General features: G+C 32.4%; 1 protein-coding gene across 1 annotated transcript; it reads left to right on the forward strand.

The window, feature by feature from the left end:
- The first annotated feature begins 1,354 nt into the window (after positions 1–1,354).
- On the forward strand, positions 1,355–9,332 carry LOC107015202 (probable protein phosphatase 2C 76). Its single transcript, XM_015215399.2, has 9 exons — positions 1,355–1,681; positions 2,056–2,354; positions 3,389–3,516; positions 4,555–4,653; positions 4,968–5,126; positions 5,608–5,694; positions 6,798–6,889; positions 8,507–8,581; positions 8,809–9,332. Exons 2-9 carry the CDS (start codon positions 2,254–2,256, stop codon positions 8,965–8,967), a joined length of 900 nt encoding a protein of 299 aa, XP_015070885.1. The 5' UTR covers positions 1,355–1,681; positions 2,056–2,253; the 3' UTR covers positions 8,968–9,332.
- Positions 9,333–12,000: the final 2,668 nt, after the last annotated feature.

The following is a 12,000-nucleotide window of genomic DNA, read 5'->3' on the forward strand; positions in this document are numbered from 1 at the left end:
AAAAAAAGAAGCAAAAAATAATTAATTTTTTTTGAACTTAAGTCGCTACCTCAGTAGCGACATATTAAAAATATTTTTTAAAAAATAATTTTGTTTAATTATTTTTTTTTTAAAAAAAAATCAAATTTAACAAATCGCTGTTGTAGCAATGATTTTACTTTTTTTCGGCAGATAAAATCGCTACTTAGTGAGCGATTTTATCGTTTTGGTTTTAAAAAAAATTCATATACCATTTTGAGATTTTTGTTAATATTTTTCACCCTTTAAGCTACGAACTCTTAAATTTAATCATATTTTTATTGAATTATTAAATATAGGCTATCACTAATTTATCTGAAATTCTTTCCCGACCACTAATTTCTTTTGATGACATATTCAGATTTTATATTCAAATTTTACATGGTTAACTTTAAGATTATTAGTGTTAAAATTATTATAGTTATAAAACTACAAGTTGATATTTACAAATTATTGCAATTTTAGTAATTTTTTACACCAAAATTTATGTAATTATAATACTATAACACAATATAGTAATGCCTTATTAAATTAATATAGGTGAAATCATGAATTATTGTTATTTTTCAGATGTATTATTCAATTGATAAATTAATACTTATTAAATTAAAGAATGTTTTGAGATTCAACCTTGTAATGTTGGAATAATACGAATTTTCATGATGTATTATCACAACTTATTTTATCATAAAAATATTAAAAAATTATGAAGTGGAACAAAAAGATCTAGGAAAAATTAATATTTTGGATGGTATCAATTTTTCAATCGTGACATGGACTATAAAATGTTTAGCAAGAAACAATAGCAAATTATTTTCAACAATGCTAACTTTGTTAGGGAAATGAAATCTCAGAAAATTCGAGTGAACCACACGTGAAAACGACAATCATAAACTTGAGCCATGATTAACGATCTCATCCACCGCAGTAAAATGAATGTCAATAACCCGTTGATCACCCGATGAAAATGATACATGTTTATTGGTATCATTAAAAAGTACAATATTTATGTTATCTTAGATATACTAACGAAATCATATATTACTTAAAAAAGATCATAGTATTTATTTAATTTGTATCAAAAAATAAAACATTAGTTTTTTTTTTTTTTTTAAAAAAAGCAATAATTGAGATTCGATTTGAGTGAGTTTTTCGTAGTCACACAAAAGGCATGAGAAGTAGTAATAAGTGGAATCATCTCCACGTAAGCTTTTAAAATTATTCGAAAGAAAAATAGTATTGGATCTGGCGGTGGGTCCATAGCCCACTGGATTATAACATGTACAAAAGTGGATGCATGTGGAACGCCACGTTGCCATTCTCTCTCACCGCCAGGCGTCTCTCTCTCTCTCCTCCGCCACTTCACAAATACACACATTTCACTCCTTATTATCATCATTCACCTTTTTTGTTCCCTCCTCTCTTTTTCTCTCTGCTTAGGGTTTCGTTTAATTTAATGGATCCTCAAAAAAGTTGAATCTGATTCTGGATATTCAACAATCTTCGCTGATTGCTTGCTTTTTTTGTACATCATTCGGTTTCTGATTTTCTCTGGACCTGAATGTTCTTACAGAGATCGATCTGTTAATATTAAAATTTTGTTAATCGGTTGATTTTTTAGCTATGGATCTACCAGAGTTTCACGGAATCTACTGTTTTGATTGTAAGATCAGATCCATTAAGCTTATGGATTATTATTTTTTCCCGATCCTCTTGCGTAGTAGGAATTGAAGTGGAGATGCTATAGTTGTTGTTTTTTGTAACTGTATTTAATTCGACGAGAATTGATGGATTATCTGTGTACTTAATAGATGTGGTAATTGATTGCTTATGATGATCAGTTTTTAGATATGAAGAGGTGGCGGCATAAGTAGTTTCTCACAATGCAGCAACTCTACTACGAATTTATTTAACTTAGCTTTAGTGTTTATTTCTAGTTTTGTCAGTTTAAACAAGCTTTGTAAATTATTTTTTTTGGTATGTTTGTTCTTTAATGGATTGTTTGATGATCAAAGGTGCTGGTTTTCTTTTTTTCAGCTTCAAATTCAGGCAGTTTATGTGGAAATCAAATTTAGATGTTATGCAATAGCTGCTGTAAGAGTTGTGGTTTTTCAAGCTGGGCATATTTATAGGCACATTGAGGGAAGGCAATTTATCAAGCTCATTAAAAGTTTAAATGCAACTTGTAGCATAAGTTATTCTTGGAATAGTTTATATACAGCGAGGAGGAGAACCATGATGGTGGATACTGGTGCAACTGCTAAAGGTGGACCTGTTGTTGATGTTTCACTGGAGAAGGATGATAGTAGTGGTTACGCCAGCGGAGGATGGAAGAGGTGATTATTTTTAGCTGATGTACATTGTTGTGTACCTCTCCAGATTATTGTAATATTATATCCGTGAGATATGTAGTGTTGCAGTATAACTAATACTTACTACTTTTAGCTGATGGAACATTCATGGATCATAGGTTTCTGAAACAAAATGCATAACATTCTTGGTAGTTTCCATTTACAGTCCTCCTGGATTATGCAGGCAGTAATACACATAGTTTGCCCTGCATGGTGCTGATAAGCTCCATGAATCTTTGTGACTTTGTTCCCTTTGTGGCTGAGATATGTACTCACAACATTTGATTTGATCATTCAGTTTTCTTAAGGGGGACGAGTGTGCTGTCACGCTTGTCCAAGAATTGATTTCCTTTAACATATATTCCTGCATGTATATTAGCTAACAAGACCTATGTTGTCCAAGCTGAATATTAGCCAGCACTTGATGCCCAAAAAATAAAAAGAAGTTAGCACACGTAGGGGGTGAGTATGGAGAATTGATATTCTATAGTTTTGTATAAATTGTTTGAGTCATTCTTATAGGCCGTTTTTTTTTTTTTGATATGTACCAAATTTTAAAGTGCCAGTAGACTTATTATAAGAAATCAATAAGAAGAAATTAGGGATATTCATATGCAGAAAAACCTTGAAACTATTAGAAGGTTACTGGTGATACAGAATTTCTGATCTGCGCATCTAATAATGACAAGCTTTTGTATGGTAAGTTCTATTATTTAACTCCTAATTTGGTGGAGAGTATCTAACCGCGTCTAGTATGATGATTGTCTGAGAGTGAAAATTTTTCTCCTCGGAATTTATATTTTACCCTTGCCATACAAAGAGTTGATGTCGATTAAGGTTTTGAGCTTAACAAGGTGTATGTTGTTTATGTTGAGTTGACATAATACAGATTTCACTTTTCTCGCCATGTTAACCATACATGTATAATGATGTTCTTTTGTATTTTGCTACGAGTAGCTCATACTTGTCCAAATTCCTCTGAAAAATAATTCATGCTTATGTTCTTTTCTGCTTGGCAGTGAAGATGGAAAAATGAGTTGTGGTTATTCAAGCTTTAGAGGGAAAAGAGCCACTATGGAAGACTTTTATGACATCAAAACTTCCGAAGTTGATGGAAAGGCAGTTTGCTTATTTGGGATATTTGATGGTTAGGACTTGTCAATTCATCCTTCACCTTGGAGTGTGATTTTGAATTTAAATAGATGATGAATAATGAATGATAAATCATGCCTTATGAATCTTCCTGCTTGAAGCTTGTATTTGCTATGTTTCGTCTTTACAGTAGTAGCTTGGTGTCTGCATGAATACGTCGGTGAGCTACTGTTAACATGAACTGGTGAATGTAGGATCTGTTTGTTCTACAGAATCGTGAAAAGAGTTTGTTTTACTTTTGAAAACACAAACTGGTATTTTTTTACTCTGCTGGAAAGAGTTGTTTTTTCCTAAATACAAAAAACTATACCTAAGGTTATTTTCTGAAAACAATTCTTTCAACATGCAACTTGTTCTTTCATAACAAATCAAAACCAAAACTTGGGCAACATCAAATTTGGTTGTAATGCAAATGTTCCCTGCGGTTTAAAAGAGGGATGCTCTACAACAACATACCCAGTGAAGTCCCACAAAGACTGGAATGAAATCAATAGAACCTCAAACTAGGGATACTCCTTTCTAAAGTCACATACCCCTTGATCTGATTGCTTTAACTTTTTCCAGTGGGGGGCCTCGGGGAGAGTTGGTCCTTCAGTGTAAGATTAATCATGACCTCTACATGGGATTTCTGAAAGACTGAAATTGATTTTCCATTTAGCTTCCGCTGTTAATGCTCTCACTTGGAAGCTTGCGGAACAGTTTTGCAGTCCAGAAACTGTGTGTTTTCCATCTCATCCTTGCAACTAATGATCACTTTTTGTAGTCTCAAATATTGCATTTATGAGCTTGTGACGACTTTGGCTCTTTTTTAGACGTTTGATTGAAAAACCCTTGTATATCTGCAGACGAGGTAGAATTAGCATTTTTCTTTTTCTTTTGTGCGTCTGTGTTGCTCTTTATTTGTTTCTTCTTACATTTCTGCAGACAAAGCATTTTTCCTTCTTTTTTATCTTTTTGTGTTTGCATAATCTTAATTGTGTCTGAGAAAGATGGATTTTTGACTTTCTCTAATCATCATGTCTTTTTACTGCAGGTCATGGTGGTTCCCGAGCAGCTGAGTTTCTGAAGGGACATCTCTTTCAGAATCTATTGAAACACCCATCATTTTCAACGAACACCAAGTTGGCCATAAGTGAGTTTTATATGTGTCTTATGCATAAGTAATTTAAATCTCCACTATTGTGCTTTCCCGGTGTACTAGAAATGCGTGCTATCTGTCCATTGAAGCTGACATATCAAAGTGTGACATATTCATGCTTCCATAACATCTGAAGTGTGAAATGCATGATCATGGCAAGGGCAATGTACTTGAAGAACATACTAATTGAAGAACACTAAAACTTAGAAACTTCTCTCCTCTCTCGGCCCTACTCTCTTTGTCTATCTCTCATTTCTTTGAATTCTAACAGTGTTGAAGATTTAAACATTACTTTCATCATATTGCAGGTGAGACGTATCAAAAAACAGATATGGAATTCTTGGACTCTGAAAAAGATACCTTCCGAGATGATGGTTCCACTGCTTCGACAGCAGTTCTAGTTGGTAATCATCTCTATGTCGCCAATGTTGGAGACTCACGGACTATAATATCGAAGAGCGGAAAAGGTAACATCAGATTCATAATGGTTTAAGGGTCCTGGAATTTGAGAATAGAAATAGTAGTCAATAGGTTCAGCAGCCACCAGTGGGTTATAGATGATTCTTTTGTAAGTGTATAGTATCTTTGCTTCGTCTAAATATGTGATGCTGGCAGGATGGCTGTATTATGTGATTTCTATTAGTGCAAAGTTTTGTGTCCTTATAGTAGGCATGCAGTGTAAAACAAGATAACAACTTAGCAATTGAGTACAATTACTTAGGGTTTTCTCTTTTTGCAATAGTAAAATGTAACTGATAGTATAACATGAAATTGAAGCAAGAAATAATGGGTAGCAGCCGGACTCATGAAACCTTTACCATTCTTTCATGCTATATGCTGTAGTTTTTTTTATTTCTTATTGCGCACACTTGTCATATTGTAGGATGCAATATTGAGCAACTAACACCTTGGCTAGACTCTTAACAAGTTCAATTTTATGCTTGGCAGCGATTCCTCTTTCTGAGGATCATAAGCCCAACAGAAATGATGAGCGGAGGAGAATTGAAAGTGCCGGAGGTGTTGTGATGTGGGCTGGTGAGGAATTTTCTCTGCCTATGAAACATTACTCTAACTGGGTTTGCTTGCCTGTTAATTGAAGTTTCATCTTTTGGGTTGTTAGAAATGGAACATCACATTTAATTCTTTGACGCTTTTAAAGTGTCAGCATTAATTAGTCATCTGATACAAAGATTCAATTTGCACGTCCCCCATTTGTTTCACATTGATGTAATACCATTGTGGTGCAGACATTTGTCAAAGGAAGATCTTTAGACTTCATTAATGTAATTATAGAAGCGTGAAATGTCTGCAAACTATGTAGGATGGAAGAAGCCAAGGGAAGGAGACTTTATTTGTCATGAAATTTGGCTTGAATTTTTTTGTAGTCCCCTAGTTTCTTCATAACATTCTGTTGGTGGTCGATTGGCTAGAGAATTTAAGGTCATCTGGTAATCAAGTTACTCTTGGAATTGTGTTAAAATGTGATGGTGCATGCTAGAATTATGAGTCGTTTATTGAATAGGAGCTCAGGCGGTGTCTATCTGGACTTGTCTGTATGGTAATGTCCACTTGAATCCATCTAAGGAACTATGTGTTTTCTTAGAATGAAGAAGCTAGTGGTGGAGATTCATTGATTTTACAAAAAATAGGATTGAATTTCTCAAATGTTCTCCAGTTTATACTTTCCATTATGTTGGTGGTAGATACGGCAGAGTGGCAAGGATCATGTGAGAATCAAGTTACTCTTAAACTTGTATTGTGATGTGGTTTGCATGTGTGCATTGCTGCAACTATGAAATGTTTAGTGCATGGGAGCTGAGGACCATATGGAAATTGATATGTAGTGATGTCCAATTGCAGTAACTAAGGTTTTCTGAGAAAACAAATAGTTTTTTTTTCTTCTTTTCAAAGTCAAGAAAAAAAAAGAACTATTTGTTTTCTAGGAAAACCCTAGTTACTGCTGGATTAAATTCAATGTTCTTCTAAGAATTAGACCTCATGCTTTCACATTTAGTGAATGTCCATATAAGGTGAATGGACCCTTAGCTCTGCCTTATTTGCTTAAGAATTTTTGTGCGATCTCCATGAAAGGTACCTCAGCTATACACCTCTTATGTTTTCTGTTTCTGTATTATCAGGTACTTGGAGAGTTGGAGGTGTATTAGCGATGTCACGTGCTTTTGGCAACCGAATGTTGAAGCAATTTGTCGTTGCTGAACCTGAGATCCAGGTAGATCTAGCTATGCTCTTTTTATACTTCTTTAGATGTGAAAATGAGTGTCGTAGTGGGTAGAGGAGGTGCACTACTAAGCTCCCCCTCTCAACCGAAGAAGCAGATTTTTTTTGGGCAATTGGTTTGGGATATTCTATCTAGGGGTGTACAGATCGAATCATTAAGTCAAACCAAACCGACGAACCAAATCAAACCGAAAAAAATAACCGGCTTGTGGTTTGGTTTGATTGGTTTGGCGATTGAAAAAAAAATCGACCACACTTGGTTTGATTTGGTATTAGAAAAAAAAGAATCAAACCGAACTCAAATCAAACAGACACACACACACACACGTATGTATATAATTTTATTTATTTTATAACTAAAAATATAATTTATAATATACTTTGTTAATATATTTTAAGTTAGTTTATAGTTTTCAATGTTTTATCTATTTTATTTCAAATTTGGACTTGTAAAAATTGTAAATATTTATTTTGTGTTAAGATCCAAAGTTATAATTATATTGTTATAGTTTTTCAAATTCGAAGTTAACAATTTACTTTGCAAATATTTTTTGTATTCAGTTTGCATCTAGCCTTTAATCTTATTAGTTTAGCATAATGAACGTTGATATTTCAAAAAAAATATTTTGTATTTATGTGAATTTGACAGTCTTTTCGAGAATTTCTATTCACTTAACATTTTTTAAGTTTAGTTTATCACACAGGTAAGTGAAAAAATGTTTATTGCTTTTTCAAATACGGTATAGTTGTTAAAACCCAAAAAAACCCGAAAGAACCGACTGAAATCGAAATCGAAAAAATCAACTTTATATGGTTCGATTTGTTTTTTAAATTTCATAAACCGACATAATTGGTGTAGATTTTTTTAAATTAAAAATCAAACTGAACAGACCTATGTACACCCCTAAATTTCTATCCCAGCTGTCAAGACCTGCATCTATCTGTAAGCAGTCACCGTCTGTTGCAATAATTTGGTTTCCATACACTGGCGTGGAAAGCCTAAATGAGGTGTGGGTCAGTGCATGTGTTCTAGGGATGGTTAAGAGTTTAGATAACTGGGGAAGCGTGCAATTACACCTGACATTTGCGTTTTCTTTTACACTTGCATTTCATGAACAAGTTCATCTAAGCGTCGCTGTTGTAGTCAATCTGTGTGCGGGAGTTATGGATTAATACTTATATGGCTCAAATAGAAAATGTTTGAACTTCATTACCATTTCTACTCGAAGAGGACTTAACTACTTGGGTTGTTGGTAACATATTCCTTTTCCCTTTTTTGGCTACAATAACCAGCTTCTTCCTCACGAACTATTACTAAAAACTGTTAATTTCCACCACATCTCAGACATCTTTGTCAGTTGCCAAGGCATGTATTTGATATTACCTTTTTGACCGTCTAGTCCCAAGTAAAGTTAGCCTGCAAGGCGTAGGGACCAAAGAACTATGTTCATAAAAGAATTAAGCCAATAACCAAATTGGATTATGGGCTGATAGAAGGGTCAAAGTCCTGCTAAGTTGGAAGGATTTACTTACGAAACAAATGAGTTGGAGCGTTGAAGGCATTTGATATTTATGGAAGTCATTCATCTTCTCTCAAATATGTTTTCAGGATCAAGAGATTGATGAGGAAGTAGAACTACTTGTGCTTGCCAGTGATGGACTTTGGGATGTTGTACCAAATGAGGTAAGTCCTGTGCATGCATGCTTGCTTTACTTTCAGTTTTCTTCCTTACCCCTTATTTCTCGCTGTTTCTTGTCCTCTTGACCTCCTTTTGGTGGAGTGTAACTTGAAGATATTTAGATCTATCCCAGCCCTCTTCTAGGAGATTATTTTTCCTTTTATCAGAACTCAAAGCCTGAACTTCTGAAGTGGCTTTGTCCTCCTCTGCTGATGTTGTTGCCTTCCTGTAGGATGCTATTTCACTGGCTCAAGCAGAAGAAGAGCCAGAAGCAGCTGCTAGGAAGCTGACGGAAACTGCGTTTACTCGGGGTAGTGCTGATAATATTACTTGCATAGTGGTGAGGTTTAATCACAAGAAAGCTGAAGCGGAGGGGAGCCAGCAAGGCTGAAGAATTTATTAATGTTGCAGCTTCCTTTTCTGGAGCAAGGTTGCCTCAATGGGTTGTTGCCAATGCAAATTGCTGACTATACCATCAGATGAGGCCGCCATTTTTTCATTCATTTCTTTGCATAATTTTTCCATTCTGTTTTAACTGTTGTATTTAAGGTGTCTGTGCATGCATGTTTTCTCCGTTTCTGTAGAGGGTACTGTCTGGATAAACTTTACTGTCAAACATAGTTGAAGTAGAAAAAACTTGATAGTTCTACTTGTAAGTGTTCCTGGCTGCATGGAACCATCAATGTATTTCCGTGCTATATGATCTTTCAAAGAAAAGAAGATAATGATGAATGGCGTGCTACTGTTTGGAAGTGATTGTTTGTGTATATAGCTAACTCAATTGCTAAACCAAGTTGGTCAGTTGACTGTAAATATTAGCCCTTCCCAGAATTCAAGAAGATTTGCCAAGCAATGCCAAGTCTTTTCTCCATCCGTCTTCATGTAAGACGAGTTGTCCGGCCATAAGGAGTGCTCATACAATTTGTATGTGCATGCGCAAGAGGGGTTATGTTATTATGTTCAAAGCCAACACATAAGGTAAGTTCACTGGTGTATTATGTTAGAAGTTCTATTCACAGTTCAAACTCCATAGATTATGGTTATCAAACAGAATTAAAGGTCTGTTAAACCATGTCAAGCTCGAGAAACGGAAATATTAGGAGCGTTTTCACTGCAGATTAGTGTTTGTTGTATAGGTATAGTTACACTAGATATGGAGGGGATGTTCATAATCGTTACAAGTCATACTAGCTGTCAAAGCATATTGTTAGTAACTAAAAATAAATTATGTATTCGTATGTACTAAACTTCTGAGAATAAGGATATCTAGGTCAAGGACATGTTGACACTATATCTTATATTCATTAGCATAGCGAAATATAACTTTATGTTGTACATTTTCAGGTAATCAACGGAATTGGTACTTCTTGAATCAATTGTTGAAAAGGAAACGAATTTAAATAAAAAAGAAGATTGAAAAATATTGGTGTTAGAGGTGAACAATATCGAATCAAATCTTCGATCAAGTTAAATAAAAAAATGATTAAAAGTAGATAGCTTTGGTTTTAATTAAAAAAAGTTAATTCAAGATTAAATCAATCCAGTATCATATAAAGTATATGTATACATAAAAATATTTACTTGGATATAATATATAAATATTTCTTATACTTTATTATAATTTTTATCTTTTTAATATATTATTTTAAGTTTAAGAGATTAAATTTTGAATGGTCCAAAAAATGTTCCATAGATTAGTAACTGTAATAAAATTTAAATTAAAATCAAATCAGTACTGATGCTAACGAAAAAACATAATCATTCAATGTCAAGAAGTAAGAATGACACCATTGTTGAATGTTTGTTATTTAGTTTTACATTTGGTTTAGACAATTAAAGTACATAGCTTAATTTTAGTTTTATTTAACGTTTAGCCATATAACTAATATTTATTAGATTAGATTTATCTTAGCATAAATTAGTAATTTTATATCATGATCATCTTCATCATGATACATTAATTTGCAATACTTGCTTTATGGGATTTCATTATTGTGAATTGTTGAATATTCTAGCGTCATCACTAATGTGTTGTCAAATTTTATTAATTTGATTTAATTTATAGATTTAATATTTAATATAAATAATTTAATTTAATATTTAAAAATTTAGAGCAACTTGATCTATCTACATCCCATAATCAGGGTGATCTAACAAAAACGAATGAGATGATTGTAGGCACATTCAGTCCTCGTTTCAAATTTAATTATGTGAGATTTATACTTATGACAATATACGACAAAGTACAAGGGGGCAAAATAAGAGATAAAGTGAAGGCATTATTCGATTTCTTTATTCAAAAAAAGTTTAACGAAATCTTATTCATCATTATCTATTGTGTTAGTTAGCAATACATTTGACTTTTCGTAAAGTGCAACATGATAATTAAAAGTAAGATAGAATTGAAAAAATATCTTCTCAGAGAAATTGAATCACAAAATGATAATTACAATATCTTGTTTTGGTAGAGAATTAATTCAATATGTTTTCTATATTTGATAAAATGACTTGTAATGTGTTAATATCTATTTTATTGTGACATTAGAAAGTGCATTTAGTATTAAATGTCATATTAGTGACTCGTGTAGATGTTAATTAACTCCTATGATACAAACATTTGCATTTAAGGTTGTCTTTGATGTGAATCTATATATGTTGAATTGGATAAGAATTTGAAATATCTTCAGCAATTTGAAGATGGTAAAAATTAGAGGTGTATATGGTCGGGTTAGTTCAGATTTTTTAAATATTAAATTATATTATTTGTGTCGAATTTTTAAATTGATAGACCAAATCAAATTAATAAAACTCAAATTTTTCAACCTCGAGGTTTTTTGTGATTTCGGTTTTTTTCACTAAAAGTATTCTTACAAACATATAATTACATGTACTTCAAATATTTCTTCAGTCATACCAAAATACAACTATCTAAGGTATTTCTTAAGAATATAACACACATAATGATGTAATTACGTAGAAGAAATATTGCAAATTAATAAGTTATAATGAAAATTATCATATTTAAAAGTACTAAATCATGCTAAAATAAGTTTAATAACTATTAGGTACATGACTAGATATTAAAGGAAATTATGTATTTCAATTGTCTAAACCAATGTAAAATTAAAGAACAAATATTCAATATTATTGTCATTCTCAGTGTAAAAATTGATTTCTTTTTACATTATTATTAATTTGATTTTTATTTAGATTTTTTTATAATTACCACATCGGTGGACTATAATCTTTATAGAATCATCCAAAAATTCTAAGTTTCAAACTTAAAATAATATATTAAAAGATAAAAATTATGAAAAATAATATAAGAAATATTTAAAAATTATATCAAAATAAATATTTTTAAATATAAAACAAAATTTTAAAATTATATATATATATATATATATATATATATATATATATA

Source organism: Solanum pennellii, chromosome 3 (assembly GCF_001406875.1).
Source record: "Solanum pennellii chromosome 3, SPENNV200".
NCBI classification, from domain to species: Eukaryota; Viridiplantae; Streptophyta; class Magnoliopsida; order Solanales; family Solanaceae; genus Solanum; species Solanum pennellii.